This window comes from Macaca fascicularis, chromosome 12 (genome assembly GCF_037993035.2).
Source record: "Macaca fascicularis isolate 582-1 chromosome 12, T2T-MFA8v1.1".
Classification (NCBI taxonomy): domain Eukaryota; kingdom Metazoa; phylum Chordata; class Mammalia; order Primates; family Cercopithecidae; genus Macaca; species Macaca fascicularis.
This window is the reverse complement of record NC_088386.1, coordinates 125,883,034-125,903,371: the sequence shown is the minus strand read 5'-3', so window position 1 is coordinate 125,903,371 and position 20,338 is coordinate 125,883,034. Positions and strand designations below refer to the sequence as shown.

General features: G+C 44.0%; 1 protein-coding gene and 1 non-coding gene across 5 annotated transcripts in view; both read right to left on the bottom strand.

Annotated features, from left to right (window-relative positions):
* FBXO36 (F-box protein 36) overlaps positions 1-20,338 on the bottom strand; it is an 86,690-nt gene that overhangs the window by 40,430 nt on the left and 25,922 nt on the right. For all 4 annotated transcript variants that reach the window (XM_045367842.3, XM_045367844.3, XM_045367845.3 and 1 more), the window contains exon 2: positions 543-651. In XM_045367842.3, coding sequence (XP_045223777.1) covers positions 543-651 — 109 coding nt within the window. The remainder of the gene's footprint in view (positions 1-542; positions 652-20,338) is intronic.
* LOC123568105 (U6 spliceosomal RNA) lies at positions 4,123-4,229 on the bottom strand. Its single transcript, XR_006691333.2, has one exon. It is a non-coding gene; the product is annotated as a U6 spliceosomal RNA (small nuclear RNA).

Below are 20,338 nucleotides of genomic sequence, written 5' to 3'. Positions count from 1 at the left end.
GAGTCCACATGTTAACCAAGGATTTTTTTTTTTTTTTTTTTTTTTTTTTTTTTTTAAGACAGAGTTTCGCTCTTGTTGCCGAGGCTGGAGTGCAATGGTGTGATCTCAGCTCACTGCAACCTCTGCCTCCTGGGTTCAAGCAATTCTCCTGCCTCAGCCTCCCGAGTAGCTAGGATAAGAGGTGTGTGCCACCATGCCTGGCTAATTTTTGTATTTTTAGTAAAGACAAGGTTTCACCCTCTTGGCCAGGATGGTCTTGAACTCCTGACCTCGTGATCTACCTGCCTCGGCCTCCCAAAGTGTTGGAATTACAGGCGTGAGCCACCACCGTGCCCGGCCAAACCTAGGATCTTAAACGCTAAGATTTTTTCCAAGAGAAAAAAATAACAGTTTTCTGGTTTTTAAGAATCTAACATTGTATATGTAAGTACATAATTGCATATCAATATTTCAAGTGATAATATATTTGAAACTTCTTTGACAAAATCTACCACTAATTAATGAGAACTTAACAGCGGTACATAATATGTTCCCTTCCTTACTCTGAAGATGTAAATTCTCTAGGAAGTCTTCATGGATTTCTTTTGCTTCTCCAGGTTTTGTTGATCGATACTCACTCCTTAGAGAGATCTTCCACCATCTAAAGATTACCTATAATTAAATACAAGGTGATATGAATTAAAATTGATTTCAATACTAACAGTTACATTAAGTTTGGGGTTTTGAAAATTCACATAAGGCTACGTGTCCAACATTCACTATAACTTTGCAGTCTGGCATCATATCAAATTAGAAGTAAGCTCTGGGCATCAAAAAACATTTTCCTTAGAGATTAAAATCACAAAACCATAGTGCTGGAAGGAATCTTTAAAATCGATCAGGTCGGGCTGGGCGCGGTGGCTCACGCCTGTAATCCCAGCACTTTGGGAGGCCGAGGGAGGAGGATCACGAGGTCAGGAGATCGAGACCATCCTGGCTAACATGGTGAAACCCCGTCTCTACTAAAAATACAAAAAAATTAGCCGGGCATGGTGGCGGGTGCCTGTAGTCCCAGCTACTTGGGAGGCTGTGGCAGGAGAATGGCGTGAATCCGGGAGGTAGAGTTTGCAGTGAGCCAAGATTGTGCCACTGCACTCCAGCTTGAGCGACAGAGTGAGATTCTGTCTTCAAAAAAAAGAAAAAAAAAAAAAATCGATCAGGTTGGCTGGGCACAGTGGCTCACACCTGTAATCCCAGAACTTTGGGAGGCTGAGGTGGGTGGATCACTTGCGCTACTTGGGAGGCTAAGGCAGGAGAATTACTTGAACCCTGGAGGCAGAGGTTGCAGTGAGCCAAGATTGCGCCACTGCACTCCAGCCTGGGTAACAAGAGCCAAACTCCATCCCCTGCCCATCCTTCCCACCAAAAATAAAATAAAAATAAAATAAAATTAAATTAAATTAAATTAAAAAGATTAGGTCAAAGGCTGGGCATAGTGGCTGACATCTGTAATCCCAATACTTTGGGAGGTTGAGGTGGGAGAATTGCTTGAGCCCGGGAGTTCTAGATCAGCCTGGGCAACATAATGAGACCCCGTCTCTACAAAAAAATTTTAAAATGAGCTGGGCATTGTGGTGTGCTCTGTAGTCCCCACTACTTGTGAGGCTGAGGATCCCCTGAGCCAGGGAGGTTGAGGCTGCAGTGAGCTGAGATCGCACCACTGTACTCCAGCCAGTGTGACAGAGTGAGACCCTGTCTCAAAAACAAACAAACAAACAAACAAAAATTCCATCAGGTCAATTGATATTAAAATCACCCAGAGCCAAATGGTTATCTGTTTCCGGAAGATGTCTGAGAATAAACATTCCATAATTTGGGGAGCTAATTCCAAAGAAATTGCTCAGTTCTCCTCCTTCCTTCCCCGTCTACAGGGCAGACAAGATGAGTGGATAATTTTCCCACAGAAAGCAAAGTTACATGGACAGAGATGAGGAAAGCATCAGTACGCTTAGTTTGATGCATGAAAAAGTGTCATTACACAGGACACTTCTTGGTAATGGATCTGCTGATAGCGCATTTGTCTTCTCTGAGAATTTTGGTTAATCTGAAGCAAACTTCATTTCCATGGTTATGGACTGCACTTAAAGGCTGTGTTGATTTCAGGGCAGTGTCAACTAATAGGCCTGATGAGAAGCCTCTTGAAACATATCTTATGTTTTTAAACCTGTAATGGAGCTGGGTAGGTAATTAAGATGACAAAACTTCCACCAATTTGAGAAACAGACCAAATTATGTCCACATTTGAATGAAGGCTAGGAGGAGAAAGATGGGAAATACAGTCACACGGGGGGCTACAGCTTCAACATTAGAATTTGGCAGGAACACAATTCAGTTCACAACAGAGGGGTATCAAGCACTGCAGTAGAAATGGCATGCATTTCACAGCAACACAGGCCTGGACAATCTCTCTGCACTGCAATATTCCTTTCCATTAAACATTATTTAATATTAATAGGCAAGGCCCCTATGTTATAATGACAGTCAGTGATCCTTCCAGCCAGATCAAGCAACAAAATCCTTGGTTGAGCGGGGGATTCCAGAACAAATGGAGATCGAGCCCAGGGCACTGCTCCAGAAATGTTACATTGCTGGGCTTGCTTCTTAACTTGTTCATAAAAAGGCAGAGAGATGCCTGTACAATCTGTTGGCCTCATATCTTGCATACCATTCATTTCATCAAGGAAAAATTATTTCGACATTGCTTATACTAACTAATGAACCCTCTGGTACTGATTTAGAAGGCAACATTTGCAGTGCTTGTCACAGTGGCCACTGGAGGACACTCCATGGCACACATTCAAGTTAAGTTGCACACACAGATAAGCTTCCCACTGGCCCCTCCGAGGTATTTAAAGTAAATTGCTGAGACTATAACACTTGCTTAAGGAAACACGGCTAGCTAGGACCAGAATCCAAGTCTCCTCACTGCTAACTCATAAACACAAGAGTTCCTTTGGAGGCCTGACGCTTTTTTTTATGTACAACCTTCACACTACAGCTCATCAGACTACAGAGCAGTACACAGAAAACTAATGTTCACAATCACAACTTAGCTGCAAGATTCGATTATGTTCCATGTATTGCACTTATTAAAACAGAATTAATAGCTATTTTCTTCTTCCTTTTTTTAAAAAAACAGGGTCTTGTTCTGTTACCCAGGCTGGAGTGTAGTGGTATGACCCCAGCTCACTGCAGCCTCGACTTCCCGGACTCACGTGATCCTCTCAACTCAGCCTCCTGAGTAGCTGGGACCACAGGCGCGTGCCACCACCCCAAACTAATTTTTGTATTTTTTGGGTAGTGATGGGGTTTTACCATGTTGCCGGGGCTGGTCTCAAACTCCTGGGCTCAAGTGACCTGCCCACCTCAGCCTCCCAATGTGCTGGGATTATAGCCATGAGCCACTGTGCCCAGCCTAATAGATACATGTAAAGTTTTAAAGACTTTGTTTTTGTTTGTTTTTTGAGATGGAGTCTTGCTCTGTCCCTAGGCTGGAGTGCAGTAGCGTGATCTTGGCTTACTGCACCCTCCACCTCCTGGGTTCAAGCAGTTCTCCTGCCTCAGCGTCCCGAGTAGCTGGAATTATAGGCACCCGCCACCGCACCCGTCTAATTTCTGTATTTTTAGTAGAGACGAGGTTTCACCCTATTGGCAAGGTTGGTGTCGAACTCCTGACCTCGTGATCCGCCCGCTTCGGCCTCCCAAAGTGGTGACATTACAGGCGTGAGCCACCGCGCCTGGCCTAAAATTTTAAAGACTTCCCCCCCCCCCCCCCCCCCCCCCCCGAGACGGAGCCTCACTCTGTCGCCCAGGCTGGAGTACTGTGGCCTGATCCCGGCTCACTGCAAGCTCCGCCTTCCAGGTTCACGCCATTCTCCTGCCTCAGCCTCCTGAGTAGCTGGGACTACAGGCGCCCTCACACTCAGCTAATTTTTTGTATTTTTAGTAGAGAGGGGGTTTCACCATGTTAGCCAGGATGGTCTCGATCTCCTGACCTCCCTGACCTCGCGATCCACCCCCCTCGGCCTCCGAAAGTGTTGGGATTACAGGCGTGAGCCACCATGCCCGGCTAAGACATTTTTTAAAAATTTGTAACACTCCATGAATTTCCATGTCATCCTTGCGGAGGGACCGTTCTAATCTTCCCTGTATAGTTCTAGTTTTAGTATGTGTGCTGCCAAAGCGAACACAATAATATTTTCTAACACTTATTTTTTCTCAAATTGGTAATTTTTTTAAGTGATAAAACCCTATATTGGTGAGGACAGGGAAAAATGGAAGCGCTTAAAAAAAATTGTTGAGAGGAGTGTCAACTGGTTTGGCAATACCTATCATAAACCATTCAGGTATCCACGCCCTTTGACCCAGACATCCAACTTGCAAGAGTTTTCCTAAGGAATTTATTGATGAGCTACACTACACACATACACACACACACACACACACACACATTATTTATATATATATATACACACATATATATATATATATATATATTTTTTTTTTTTTTTTGAGATGGAGTCTTGCTCTGTCCCAGGCTGGAGTGCAGTGGCAGGATCTTGGCTCACTGCAACCTCCGCCTCCTGGGTTCAAGTTATTTTCCTACCTCAGCCTCCCGAGTAGCTGGGATTACAGGTGCATGCCATCATGCCTGCCTAATTTTTGTATTTTTAGTAGAATGGGGTTTCACCATGTTGGCCAGGCTGGTCTCAAACTCCTGACCTCATGATCCTCCTGCCTCACCCTCCCAAAGTGCTGGAATTACAGGCATGAGCCACCATGCCCAGCCACAATATTTTTTAATAAGGATGGTTGTCATAGCTGAATTATGATAATACAAAATCAGAATCCAGCCGGGCGTGGTGGCTCACACCTGTAACCACTTTGGGAGGCCGAGGCAGTGGGATGATACTCATCCCACTGAATTTTGGTGGGATGACATGAGAGAATATCCAAAGTGCCCCGCACAATGCCAAACACAGTATATGATCCATAGGCGCAGGTCTTCCCTCCTCCTCTCTCCCTTTGTTCACTTGCTGGTCACTTACTGGTCAGTCCTTTATATTTATAGTAATAAATTCAGTCCCAAAAGCTAGGAGGTCAGAAACATATTTTTTTCATCAACTGTCTAATAGTGTTCAATCATACATATACGTCATCGAGATCTATTTTCCTAATCATAATCTTCAAAAATAATAATTTCAGCTTTCAGTCGGACCTAGTATTTGATTTTCCTAATTATTAGTAATTGTTAAGAATTGGATACTTGGTAGGCCGGGCACGGTGGTTCATGCCTGTAATCCCAGCACTTTGGGAGGCCGAGGCGGGCAGATCACCTGAGGTCAGGAGTTCGAGACCAGCCTGTCCAACATGGTGAAACCCCGTCTCTTCTAAAAATACAAAAATTATCCAGGTGTGGTGGCAGGAGCCTGTAATCCCAGCTACTTGGGCGGCTGAGGCAGGAGAATCGCTTGAACCCAGGAGGCGGAGGTTGCATCATTGCACTCCAGCCTGGGGGACAAGAGCGAGACTTTGTCTGAAAAAAAAAAAAAAAAAAAAAAAAGAATTGGCTACTTGGGCCAGGTGCAGTGGCTCATGTCTATAATCCCAACACTTTGGGAGGCCAAGGGAGGAGGATCACTTGGGCCCAGGAGTTCAAAGCAAGCCTAGTCAACACAGTGAGGCCCTGTCTCTACAAAAAATTAAAAACAAAATATATTAGTTGGGCATGGTGGTGCATGTCTGTGCCGAGGTGGGAGGATCACTTGAGCCCAGGAGGTTGAGGCTGTGGTGAGCCATGATTGTACCACTGCACTCTAGCGTGGGTGAAAAAATGAGACCCTATCTCAAGAGAGAAAAAAAAAAAAGTCAAATTAATAACCTTCAAACGCAGTGGATGGGATCGGGAATCTGTGGCAGATGCTGTTTGCCACACAGCATTCATTTGCCCACCTGCCCTTCCTTTTGTCCAGCATCCTCTTTTGCACATAGCTTGTGCTTAGAGTATAGGCCTCATCAGTAGCTCTAGGAGGCAAGCCCTGATTGGTCTAAGTCATTTCTGGGTAGATTTTTTCCCCCCTGCCAGCAACTGGTATGGGCATAGGCACGTGATAAAGTTTTAGCCAATGAGATACCAGAGGTCTGCTGGGACTCTGAGAAAGATTTTATCACTTGTTTTTTTTTTCTTTTTTTTTTTTGAGATGGAGTCTTGCTCCTGTCACTCAGGCTGGAGTTCAGTGGCATGATCTCTGCTCACTGCAACCTCCACCTCCCAGACTCAAGCAATTCTCCTGCCTCAGCCTCCCAAGTAGCTGGGATCACAGGTGCACACCACCATGCCCAGCTAATTTTTTATATTTTTAGTAGAGACGGGGTTTTACCGTGTTGGCCAGGCTGATCCCAAACTCCTGATCTCAGGTGATCTGCCCACCTCGGCCTACCAAAGTGCTGAGATTACAGGCGTGAGCCACCTCACCCGGCCATGATTTTATCACTTGTAAAAAGAGACACAATAAAACACAGCCCCTTTTGGGGCACTGACAATTTTTGTGTGTTGATGCAATTGCTGGAATTGCTGCAGCCATTTTGGACTATGAGGGGAGCCCGGAAATTAAGACAATGGTTTTACATCACTTATTTCAGAGTTACTGAAAGAGCTCTTTAATTCATTAGGCATGTATTTTAGAACATTATTGTTAGTAATTATACTAATTCATTCATTTCCCCAGTAACATTATATTAATTTTAATATGACAAATCTATATTACTTGTGAATATATCTAAAAAAGGAAAATATAAGTGGAATACACAGACGAAAGTTCTCCTAAAAGTTATCTATCTTCAGGATATGAGTGTTCTGAATCATGTCCTAAATGAGTGTCTGCAGTGTTTCACAAGGAATATTGTCTTCTGTGACATCAAGAGCATTGGTGATAACAGTAATGAGGTGCTGGGCTCTTAAGTTGGCACTGCAATTACATAGAGCTGGCTTCCTTTTGATTTCAACTCTGGGAATGCTGTAAACATGTGTCAGGCTCCTGCTATGCCCTCCCCTATTTACAGCCTAGGTTAAAAGTGTACTCTTCTTTAGCTTCTGGATTTTCTTCCAAACTGCTGCTTTGATGCTCAGGTTTCTTAGCTGTTTCCAGTTTCTGCCTATTACAATATATATAAAATATATATATATTTTAAATAGAGATAGCATCACACTATGTTGCCCAGGCTAGTCTTGAGCCCCTGGGCTCAAACAATCCTCCCACCTCAGCCTTCCAAAGTGTTGATATTACAGGTGTGAGCCACTGTGCCCGGCCCCAAATAAAGTTTTTATAAACACTTGTGTGTAGGTTTTTGTATGAATATAAGTCTGCATTTCCCTGGGATAAATGCCCAGGACTGCAATTGCTGGGCCATATGGTAGCTGAATATTTAGTTTTTTTGCCACTGTCAAAATGTTGGCACTTAAAATGGTAATGGGCATTTTACATTCCTATCAACAATATATGAATGATCCAGCTTCTCTGCGTCCTCACCAGCATTTGGTAGTGTCACCTTTTTATTTTAGCCATTCTGATAGGTGAGTAGTGCTGTCTCACTGTGGTTTTAATTGTTGAACATCTTTTCATGCATTTATCTGCCATTCATATATCCTCTTCGGTGAAATATCTCTTAATGTCTTTTGTCCATTTTCTACCAAGATTGTTTGTTTATATATTGTAAATACTAATCCTCTGTGAGATATGTGGTTTACAAATATTTTCTCCTATTCTGTTCCATCTCTTAGCAGGGTCTTCACAGAGCAAAAGTTTTTAATTTTGACAAAGTCCAATTTATCAATTTTATTTTATTTTATTTTTTATTTTTTTGAGTCTCACTCTATTTCCCAGGCTGGAGTGTGGTGGCGTGATCTTGGCTCACTGCAACCTCTGACTCCTGGGTTCAAGTCATTCTCCTGCCTCAGCCTCCGGAGTAGCTGGGACTACAGGCATGTGCCACCACGCCCGGCTAAGTTTTCGTATTTTTAGTAGAGATGGGGTTTCACCGGGTTAGCCAGGATGGTTGCAGTAAGCCGAGATTGCACCACTGCACTCCAGCCTGGCGACAGAGTGAGATGCCGTCTCAAAAATAAGTAAACAAACAAATATAATAAAATAAATATGTGAAAATTGCCAAGAAAATCTTGGGAAAAAAATTGTATCTTGCAATATATTAGAAAGTAATATAAAGCTATTATAAATAGCATGGTATTTGTATATAATAAACAAATATTTTGGTGGGAGAGTTCGGCAGTATCTTCAGGTATACATGGAAAAGGCAGGATTTTAATTTGGGAAGAAAGGATAATTTACTTAATAAACACTATTAACATGATAAGCCACCCATCTAAAAGGAATACATTTATTTATTTATTTATTTGAGATGGAGTCTCGCTCTGAAGCCCAGGCTGGAGGGCAATGGCATGATCTCGGCTCACTGCAACCTCTGCCTCTCAGGTTCCAATGATTCTCCTGTCTCAGCCTTTTGAGTAGCTGGGATTACAGGTGGCCGCCACCATGCCCGGCTGATTTTTATATTTTTAGTAGAGATGGGGTTTCATCATGTTGGCCAGGCTGGTCTCGAACTCCTGACCTCAGGTGATCCGCCCGCCTCGGCCTCCCAAAGTGCTGGGATTAAAGGCATGAGCCACCGCACCCAGTCTAAAAGGAATAAATTTAAACTGCTACCTCCAACCACACTCAAAAATAAATTCTACGCTGGGTGTCGTGGCTGAACACTTTGGGGTGGCTTGAGGCTAGAAGTTTGAGACCAGCCTGGGCAATGCAGCGCAACCTCGTCTCCACAAAAAACTGAAAAGTAAAAATAAAAATTAGCCAGGCATGGTGGCACATGCCTGTAGTCTCAGCTACTCATGAGGCTGAGTCAAGAGGATTGCTTGAGCTCAGCTGTTCGAGGCTGCAGTGAGTATGACGGCACCAGTGCACTGCACTGTGGGCAACAGAGTGACATCCTATCCCAACACCTCCCTCCACAAAAAACAAAGACCAGGCATGGTGGCTCACACCTGTAATACCAGCACTTTGGGAAGCCAAGGTGGCAGGATCATTTGAGCCTACGAGTTTGAGACCAGCCAGAGTAACACAGCTCACCCCACCTCTACAAAAATAAAAAATTACCCAGGTTTGTTGGCATGCCCCTGTATGCAGTCCCAGCTACTCAGGAGGCTGAGGTAGAAGGATCACTTGAGCCCTTGAGGCTATAGTGAGCTATGATCTTACCACCGCACTCCAGCCTGGATGATGGAGCAAGACCCCATCTCAAAAATAAATAAATAAAAATAAATAAATTCTAGATGGATATGAGAAATGCCAAAGTAATACTATAATTTTTAATAATAATAAATTTTATAATTATAATATCACTTTCATTTCAGAAAAGGGTACAGGAAACAGGGAGAGCACCCCCACACTAAGAATCACTATGCATGCTTTCAATACCATCCTTATTATCAGGCTGAAACCTTGAAATTAGAACTTTTGAGTTGACTGATTAGAAGCTGTTATTTTAACTGTACAATTCACTGGAGATGTAGTTATTCATTTTGCTTCTTCTCCTAGGTCTTCATATCCAGAAATGTAACTTTGGCAATATTCTTCACAGAAAAATGTTCTATTGGCTGGGCACGGTGGCTCACGCCTGTAATCTCAGCACTTTGGGAGGCTGAGGCGGGCAGATCATGAGGTCAGGAGATCGAGACCATCTTGGCTAACATGGTGAAACCCCGTCTCTACTAAAAACACAAAAAATTAGCCAGGCGTGGTGGTGGGCACCTGTAGTCCCAGTTACTTGGGAGGCTGAGGCAGGAGAATGGCGTGAACCCAGGAGGCAGAGCTTGCAGTGAGCCGAGATCGCACCGCTGCACTCCAGCCTAGGCAACAGAGCAAGACTCCATCTCAAAAAAAAAAAGAAAGAAGAAAAAGAAAAATAATGTTCTATTACAATAAAGCAAACTGGAGAATTCATGATTGCTGTCATTTTCTCCTCACCATGCATAAAGACTTGGATGTTTACACCTCAGACACAATCTCACATTAGGCAGATTTTCTGAAAGCAAAACTTGCTCAAGATTTTGCATGAGGGAAGGAGGATAAGTAAAGTATAAATACCAATGGTAAAAATCTTTCCAAAAGAAAATAAGGGAGGCCGTGCTCAGTGGCTCATACCTGTAATCCCAGCACTTTGGGAGACCAACATGGGAGGATCACTTGAGGCCAGGCATTCAAGACCAGCCTCGGCAAAATAGCAAGATCCCACTTCTTTCTATTAAAAATTTAAAAATTATTTTGAAAAAGAAAATGAAGGCAAAATCTAACATGGGAACTTACGATTCAGAAAAAAAAGTCATATAAGCAATAAGAGGCTACAAGATGGATAACCTAAGTGGATGGAATGTCACTGTGTTCTACAGTGTGAAGGAACAATGGGGACTTTGAGAGCATCCAAGCAGTTTTGGACTTAGAGGGACATTCCAGCTCAAGGACTTACTAACTGGGTGACCTTGGGTGAGTCTGATCATCTGTTTCTTCAGTGTCAAAGAGATAATAATGCCTTGGTCACAATGTTTTGGGAGGATGGAAATGAAATGATACATGTAAACATGCCTAGCATGGTACCAGGAACATTTTTAGTTTCCTCTCCCATTAACTTATTACTGGAGTTTGTTTACAGATAGGGCAAGAATATAGTCATAGCTCCCTAAGGTTTATGGGAAGAAGCACAGATCCACTCTTGCAGCGGGACACCATGAGATATCACTCCCAAGTGTAGAGGGACGGGGTGAGTCAACGCCACACCAATCAATTCATACTTCATAGTTTGATTTCTGTGCCTCCTTCAGTCTCTCTCCATATGCAACATTTCCCTCTTTACTGTGTGGCTTCCTTTCTTCCTGCTGCAAAATGCCTGCATCTATGCCCTTGTCAGAGCCTATCTGCCAGTGAAAAGAATATCCATTAAAGCATTTGTGTTTCTGGGAATGAAATATTCTAAACTTATTAAACATAACAAAATTGGATATAGTTTGGTGAAATCTTCCTCTGCTCCTGTTATGAACTGAATTGTGTCACTCCCAAATACATACTTGGAAGCCCTAACCCCCAGTGTGATGGTATTTGGAGATAGGACCCGTAAGAAGGATATCGAGATTATAAAGTCGTATGGGTAGAGTCCTAACTCAATTAGGACTGGGGTTATTAGAATAAGGGCAAGAGAGCCCAGGGGTGTTGTTGGGGCCTACAAAACAATACCCCACTGTATGATGCTTTGGCGCTGAGTGCTTTGAACTAAAGGAGAACTAGAGTCTCTCTGACCTTTTCCTGCCCTTCTGCCTCTTGTCCCTTTTTCTCTCCCAAAGTGCAGGGAGAGTTATTCTCTGAATTTCCCTTATCTGCCTTGAGATCCCTCAGAAAAATCTGAATTGTCCTGCATCCCCCTCCACAGGAATCCCATCATGTAGGGAGACTGACTTACCACAGGAAAGAAGACCAAAGGTTAACACCAAATATCCGGACAGACTTTGTCACAAGTTATCACCTGTTCTTCTGGTCCATTCTTTCTCTTCCTCAAATCATTTATGCTCCCCTAACCTGCCTGCATCCCTCCTTCCCTCTCCCCTGTGATGAGAGCATATAAGCTTCTAAATCGCACTGCTTTGGGGGTATTTACTTTTCTTTCTTATGATGCCCCTTTTCTCTTGTTCATCTGTTTACAGTCAGTTCATTTCATAGACTCAAATTACAGAACCTTCAGAGGGTGATGGGAAAATTCCCTTTGCCCCTACAATGTATATGCCCAGAGAAAAGACCATAGCAGGACACAGCAAGAAGTCAGCCATCTGCAAGCCAGGGAGAGAGGCCTCGGCAGAAGCCAAACCTGCCAACACCTTAATCTTAGACTTCTGGTTTCCAGAACTCTGAGAAAAAACATTTAGGTTGTTTAAGTCATCTAGTCTGTGGCAGTTTGTTATGGCAGCCTGAGCAAACTAATACAGCTCCCAAAATAATTGTAAGAATAGATTTAACCGAGTGGCTATCATGTGACATGTACAGAGTGTTTTGGACTGAATGCCATTTAATCTTTATAACAACCCTAAGAGGTTAGTTAGTATTATAGTGCTGGGATGAATAAGGATGAATAAAGCAAGAAGAAAGGAGGTTTAGAAGAACTTACCCTCAACCATTCACTGCCCAGTGGGACCTGAATCCAGGTCTATTTGGTCCCATAGTCTAAAACCTGTTAAACCTGTTTCCTTACAGGAATGACAGAAAGCCTTAACTTTTCATTGGCCATGATAATGTAGAGAAGTAGTGGTGTTCATAATTCATATGATGCCAATCCACAAATTATTTATATTTGGAATTAGATGGGTTTTGTACTTAAATTTGATAGGAGTTCGAATGGTGTGCTTGAGCAATCATAGTATTTAATTCATTCCACAAACACAGAGGGCATTGTTGTAGGCAAAACAGACAAAGCCCCCTACTCCCATGGGGATTCCATTCTTTGATGAGGGAGAGAAAAAGGAGGTAGACATAAAACATAATACATAAAAGAAGTAAACATATTTCTCTCTTTTTTTATTTTTCTGAGATAGGGTCTCACTCTGTTGCCCAGACTGGAGTGCAGTGGCACAAGCAGGGCTCACGCCAGCCTTGACCTCCTGGATTCAAATGATCCTACCACTTCAGCCTCCCAAGTAGCTGGGACTACAGGCATGTGCCAGCATGCCCAGCAAAGTTTTTATAGAGATAGGGTTTTGCCATATTGCCCAGGCTCAAACAATCTGCCCACCTTAGTCTCCCAAAGTGCTGGGATTACAGGCATAAACCACCATACCTGGCCAACATATTTCATAGTGTGTTATTGAAAAATGCTGTGAAGAAAAATAAACAAGGAAAAGATAAAAAGTGTTGGGCAGGGGATGAGGGTTCAATTTTAAATAGGGTTATTGGGCTGGGCGCGGTGGCTCATGCCTGTAATCCCAACACTTTGGGAGGCTGAGGCAGGCAGATCATTTGAGGTCAGGAGTTCAAGATAAGCCTGACCAACATGGTGAAACCCTGCCTCTACTAAAAATACAAAAACATTAGCTGGGCGTGGTGGCACATGTCTGTAGTCCCAGCTACTCGGGAGGCTGAGGCAGGAGAATTGCTTGAACCCGGGAGGCAGAGGTTGCAGTGAGCCGAGATGGCACCAATGTACTCCAGCCTGGGTGACAGAGCAAGACTCCGTCTCAAAAAAGAAAAAAAAAAAATTGCCAGGTGCAGTGGCTCACGTCTGTAATCCTAGAACTTTGGGAGGCCAAAGTGGGCAGATCACTTGAGGTCAGGAGTTCCAGAACAGCCTCGCCAACATGGCAAAACCCCGTCTCTACTAAAAATACAAAAATTAGCCAGGTGTGATGGCGCATGTCTGTAATCCCAGATACTAGGGAGGCTGAGGCAGGAGAATTGCTTGAACCCAGGGGACGGAGGTTACTGTGAGCTGAGATAGGGCCATTGCATTCCAGCCTGGGAGACAGAGTGAGACTCCATCTCAAAAACAAAACAAACAACAAAAAAACAAAGGGTTTGTAGTGATAGTTGCATCATTCATTTACCTATTGAGTCAACATAGTTATCAATTAAATAAGGTTGAGTGTGGTAGCTCACACCTACAATCCCAGCACTTTGAGAGGCCAATGTGGGAAAAAAGCTTGATGCCAGGAGTTCCAGAGCAGCTTAGGCAGTAAAGCAAGACCCCGTCTCTACAAAAATAAATAAATTAGCTGGGTGATGGCACATGCCTATAGTCTCAGCTACTTGGGAGGCTAAGGCATATGTATCCCTTGAGGTGGGCAGGTCAAGGCTGCAGTGGGCTGTGATCACGCCACTGCACTCCAACCTAAGGAACAGGATGGACTCTGTCTTTAAAATGTTTTAAAAAAGAAATAATTATGTTGACTTGTAAAAGATGAATCAGTGGCTTTCAATACTTTAAATTTTTACTGTTATACTAAGGGAGTACAGGATTCTCATTTCACTAACAAAGATGTGCAAGAAATAAATTTTTCTTGTTCTCTTTTTCCCTCCTCTCTCCTTCACCTCTTGAAAAAAAAAATCATTTTTCTATTTTTTTTTTCTCTGAGACAGGATCTCAGTCTGTCTGTCAGGCTGGAGTGCAGTGGCACGACCTCAGCTTACTGCAGGCAGGGCTCAAGTGATGCTCCCAACTCAGCCTCTGAGTAGCTGGGACTACAGGTATGTAGCCCTATGCTTGGCCAATTTTTAAAAATTTTTGGTAGAGATGGGGTTTTGCCATGTTGCCCAGGCTGGTCTCAAACTCCTGACCTCAAGAGATCTGCCCACCTTGGCCTCCCAAAGTGCTGAGATTACAGGCAAGAGCCACCACACCGGCCAAGAATTTTTTTTTTTCTAACTGAACGCTATTTTATTTTTCTTTTCTTTTCTTTTTTATTTTTTGACAGAGTCTTGCTCTGTTGCCCAGGCTGGAGTGCAATGGCACGATCTCCACTCACTGCAACCTCCGCCTCCCGGGTTCAAGCAATTCTCCTGCCTCGGCCCTCCAAGTAGCTAGGATTACGGGTGTCTGCCACCACGCCCAGCTAATTTTTGTGTGTTTTTAGTAGAGGTGGGGTTTTGCCATGCTGGCCAGGCTGGTCTCGAACTCCTGACCTCAGGTGATCCACTCGCCTCAGCCTCCCAAAGTGCTGGGATTACAGGTGTGAGCCAACGCACCCGGCCTATTTCTTTTCAAATAGGCAATACATGCACATGGCAAAATGAACAAAGTAAACAGGGAAAAACATCTCTTTCTATCCCAACCCGAGAAAATGTTTCCTAAAACCAAATCTTGCTCACGTTGGCACCTCCCTCACTTCTCTGTTGAGTCAAAGTCCAAGTTTCCCAGGAATAGTGGTGAGTTCTCCATGTCATGATCTACTGGCCAGCATCAGGCAAGATGCCCTCCATCCCATCTGCAGTCTGTTGTCAGTTGCACAGGTGAAGGCTACAGGATTCTCCGCCTGGTACCCTCTTGGCAACACTGCCCCACTGCTGGCTGCAGAAGAAGGTGTCTAATGGCTCCCTGAGTCCTGCAGGAGGCTGGGGGGCTGGGAGGGTGTCTTAACCTGTCCAGCCACCACCTCCTTTAGCAAAGTGCTGGGGATGTGAGGCACTTCAGATTTCTTGGCTGGCTTTCCCATTCATCTGCGGCCCTGTGAGAAAGGTCGGGGTGGAGGTTTGCTCAGCCACTGGTTTACTGACCTTCACCCCCGCAACTTGATTGAAAGCTGAGGATGTCTCATGGGAAACAGCAGTATCTAACCTCTTTCTCTCAGAATATCTTTTCCTCTTGCAATCTGAGATGTTTGCTTGATTAGAGAATACAGAGATGGACTCTGCATATTCTAACCATTGTATTATCTGTCTTAAACTTTAAGCCTCTACCCAATGTTTGGGCTTTTGAAATTTAAAACTCCTTAACTCTTGCATCTCCATGTATTGTCTTGGGAAACTCCCCTAAGGCAAGGAATGAAGAGGATTTAAGGGAGGAAAGCAGAAATTAGAGGGAAAAGAAGATGAGAAAATTCAAGGGAATGTCCTTCTCCACCAAACCTTAAGTTGTCTGGCCTGTAGTCTGGTTATGACAGTTATAAACTTTCAAACACACAATTTAAAATAAAGCAGCCGGGCGCGGTGGCTCACGCCTGTAATCCCAGCACTTTGGGAGGCCAAGGCGGGCGGATCACGAGGTCAGGAGATCGAGACCACCCTGGCTAACACGGTGAAACCCCGTCTCTCCTAAAAATACAAAAAATTAGCCGGGCCTGGTGGCGGGCACCTGTAGTCCAGCTACTCGGGAGGCTGAGGCAGGAGAATGGGGTGAACCCAGGAGGCAGAGCTTGCAGTGAGCCGAGATCGTGCCACTGCACTCCAGCCTGGGCGACAGAGCGAGACTCTGTCTCAAAAAATAATAATAATAAAATAAAAAAATAATAAAATAAAATAAAATAAAATAAAGCAATGCCTAAAAAAATTAGATGCAGTAATTAAAATAGCTTATGAAATGTTCTGTTAGGGAGAAAAAAAAACATTTTCTTGAAAAAAAGTTTAAATAAAACTTTTCCTGCAAATTTTTTTTTTTTACTAAGGTATAGCCATGACCACAGTGCAAAACTTGGCGAGAGCTTTCGTGTCAATATTTATGACATTTCATTTTCAGGCTCAAATGGCCAAAGCATTACAGGGTCCTTTGTGTTTAAGCTAAATTGGAATTGAGCAAAATCACTTGCAATCACATGACAAGTCATATAATCTAGATCTTTCCTTGTTTCCACTTGCTAGCTTCAGTTAAACAAAAATTATGGGAGACCATTGTTTTGGACTGTGCTTCTGCACTAGGCCCCAAGAAAGCAGACCAACTAAAATGGAATCACTTCTTCTAAATGCCACATCATCCAACTGAAACTTTAAGGGAGAAGATAGATCTCAAAACAGATCAATTTTCCCTGACATCAGGAGATTCCAGTCTACTTGAGTAAGCATCATAAGGAAGTCCTTTCTGCTTTAATGCGTTACAAAAAGGTAGCCTGGGCTGGGCGCCGTGGCTCATGCCTGTAATCCCAGCTCTTTGGGAGGCTGAGGCAGGGAGATCACCTGAGATCAGGAGTTCAAGACCAGCCTGACCAATACGATGAAACCCCATCTCTACTAATATAAAACTTAGCCGGGCATGGTGGCACGTGCCTGTAATCCCAGCTACTCGGGAGGCTGAGACAGGAGAATCGCTTGAACCCGGGAGGTGGAGGTTGTAGTGAGCCGAGATCACGCCACTGCAATCCAGCCTAGGCAACAAAAGTGAAACTCCGTCTGAAGAAAAAGAAAAAAGTTGCCTGGGCCAGGCGCGGTGGCTCATGCCTATAATCCTAGCACTTTGGGAGGTTGAGGCGAGTGGATAACGAGGTCGGGAGATCGAGACCATCCTAGCTAACAAGGTGAAACATGTCTCTACTAAAAATACAAAAAATTAGCCGGGTGTGGTGGCACACACCTGTAGTCTCAGCTACTCGGGAGGCTGAGGCAGGAGAATTGCTTGAACCTGGGAGGCGGAGGTTGCAGTGAGCTGAGATCACAACACGGCACTCCAGCCTGGGCAAGAGAGTGAGATTCCATCTCAAAATAAAATAATTAGTGGGGCATAATGGCGCATGCCTGTAATCCCAGACATTTGGGAGGCTGAGACAGGAGAATCACTTGAACCCAGAAGACAGTGGTTGCAGTGAGCCAAGATTGCCCCAGTGCACTCCAGCCTGGGCGGCTGAGCGAGACTCCATCTCAAAAAAAAAAGTAGCCTGAAGTAACCTGTGTTAACCAACATGATTTTTTACCCTATTGTTCTGTTTCCTTATTTTCCATCTTACAAAACCCACCGTTCGGCCATTGCTCAGTGGAAGCTCTCATTCTGTTCTGTAGAAAGGAGGCTGCCCTGACTCATGAATTGCAAATAATAACTAATTAGATCTATGATAAAATTTGTTGTAATGTTGTCTTTTGACATTTCTGACCTTAGACAGAACTTACTTTACCTCCATACCTCACTTTCCTCTCTCACTCTCTTGCACTCAGCTCTCTTTTACCTTTGGGCTGTGATTTTATTTATTTTTGAGATGGAGTCTTGCTCTGTTGCCCAGGCTGGAGTGCAGCGGTGTGATCTCAGCTCACTGCAACCTCTGCCTCCTAGTTCAAGTGATTCTCCTGCCTCAGCCTCCTGAGTCACTGGGATTACAGGCACATGCCACCATGCCCAGATAATTTTTGTATTTTTAGTAGAGACGGGGTTTCACCATGCTGGCCGGCTGGTCTCGAACTCCTAACCTCGTGATCCGCCCACCTTAGGCTCCCAAAGTGCTTGGACTATAGGTGTGAGCCACTGTGCCTGGCCTGGGCTGTGGTTTTAAAGCAAGCTCCTGGTCTCACTGCTCTTGCCAGCTCCCTTGGGCCAGTTTCCCCTGTCCTAGAGCTCAGGGTGGCTGCTGGAGGCACTGAAGCTACATGCTATGATTAATTTTTCCTGAGACAATTTAATGTAAATTATCTTCCAGTTGGCTACCATCTAATGTATCTGTTGTATTCCAGAGACAAGTGTTTTGTTTGTTTGTTTGTTTTTGAGACGGAGTCTCGCTCTGTCCCCCAGGCAGGAGTGCAGTGGCAAGCTCCGCCTCTGGGTTCAGGCCATTCTCCTGCCTCAGCCTCCCGAGTAGCTGGGACTACAGGCGCCCGCCACCTCGCCCGGCTAATTTTTTTGTATTTTTAGTAGAGACGGGGTTTCACCGTGTTAGCCAGGATGGTGTCCATCTCCTGACCTCGTAATCTGCCCACCTCTGCCTCCCAAAGTGCTGGGATTACAGACGTGAGCCACTGCGCCCGGCATCAAGAGACAAGTTCTTTTAAAGTGTTGTCTTTGTATTGTCTCAAATTCCTCACTTCCAATCACTTTTCTACGTACTATAGCCTAGCTCCACATGGAGACTGCTATTGCTTAAGTCAGCAATGATCTTTTTAGTGGCTTAACCGGGAAATAATCATTCAACAAATATTTATTGAGTGTCAGCTCTGTGCCATGCACTCTTACTAGGTGCTAGGGATACAGCCGTATATAAAATGATTAAAAGTCCCTGTTCCAATGGAGCTTACATTTTAGTAGGAGAAGAAAGACCATACAGATTTGCTTTTTTTTTCTTTCTTCTTCTGTTTTCTTAATTTTTATTGTTTGTAAAGTGAAAGTAAGTTTATTAAGAAAGTAAAAGAAGAAAGAATGGCTACTCTGTAGGCAGAGCAGCATATTTTTCTTTTCTTTCTTTGTTTCTTTCTTTTTTAAGAGATGGGGTTTCACCATGTTGCCCAGGTTGGACTTGAACTCTTTTATACTAAAGGGATCCTCCTGCTTCAAGTAACTGAGACTATAGGCACATGACACCACACTCAGCTAGATTTCCTTATTTCTTTATTGTTCTTATTTTAATGATATCCCAATTCCAATCACCCAAGACAGAAATCTGGAAGACCCTATACGTCTTCATCCCTCATTCAATCTGTCACCAAGCCTCAATTCAACTCTAAAATCTCCCTCTAATCCACCCCTTCACTAAAGTCCCACACTACTTGCCTTAGATTGGCTATGAAAACCTATACCACAGGACTGGGTGTGGTGGTTCAGGCCTGTAATCCCAGAACTTTGGTAGGCTGAGGCGGGTGGATTACTTGAGCTCAGGAGTTTAAGACCAGCCTGGCCAACATGGTGAAACTCCATCTCCACTAAAAATACAAAAAAAAAAAAAAAAAAAAATTAGCTGGGTGTGGTGGTGCGTGCCTGTAATCCCAGGTACTCAGGAGGCTGAGGCAGGAGAATCACTTGAACCCGGGAAGCAGAGACTGCAGTGAGCTGAGATCATGCCACTGCACGTCTCCCATTACATATTCCTTCAAGGACTTCCCATTGCCTGTGAATATATTTCTAAAGAAAAAGTAGGCTGGGCACGGTGGCTCATGCCTGTAATCCGAGCACTTTGGTAGGCTGAGGTGGGCAGATCACCTGAGGTCGGGAGTCCATAGACCAGTGTGACTAACATGGAGAAACCCTGTCTCTACTAAAAATACAAAGTTAGCCGGGCGTGGTGGCACATGCCTGTAATCCCAGCTACTTAGGAGGCCGAGGCAGGAGAATCGTTTGAAGCCGGGAGGTGGAGGTTGTGGTGAGCCAAGATTATGCCATCGCACTCCAGCCTGGGCAACAAGAGTGAAACTCCATCTCACTCACACACACACACACACACACACACACAAGAGTGAAACTCCATCTCACACACACACACACACTCACACACACACACAAAGAGTGAAACTCCATCTCACACACACACACACACACACACACACACACACAGGAGTGAAACTCCATCTCACTCACACACACACACACACACACACACAGAGATCTCACTATGTTGCCCAGGCTGGTCTCAAGCTCCAGAGCTCAAGTAATCCTCCCACCTTGGCCTCCCAAAGTGCTGGGATTACAAGCATGAGCCACTGTGCCCGGACTATTTTCTTAATGATACTAGGTTTTTAAAGAGAGCACTTAAAAAAATTAAAAAGACGTTATAGTTTTTATAATAATGGTCAAGCTGATCATAAATAGTTTAAATAATAGTTTAAAAATAAAAGCATGGGAAGAAACTATAAAAAAA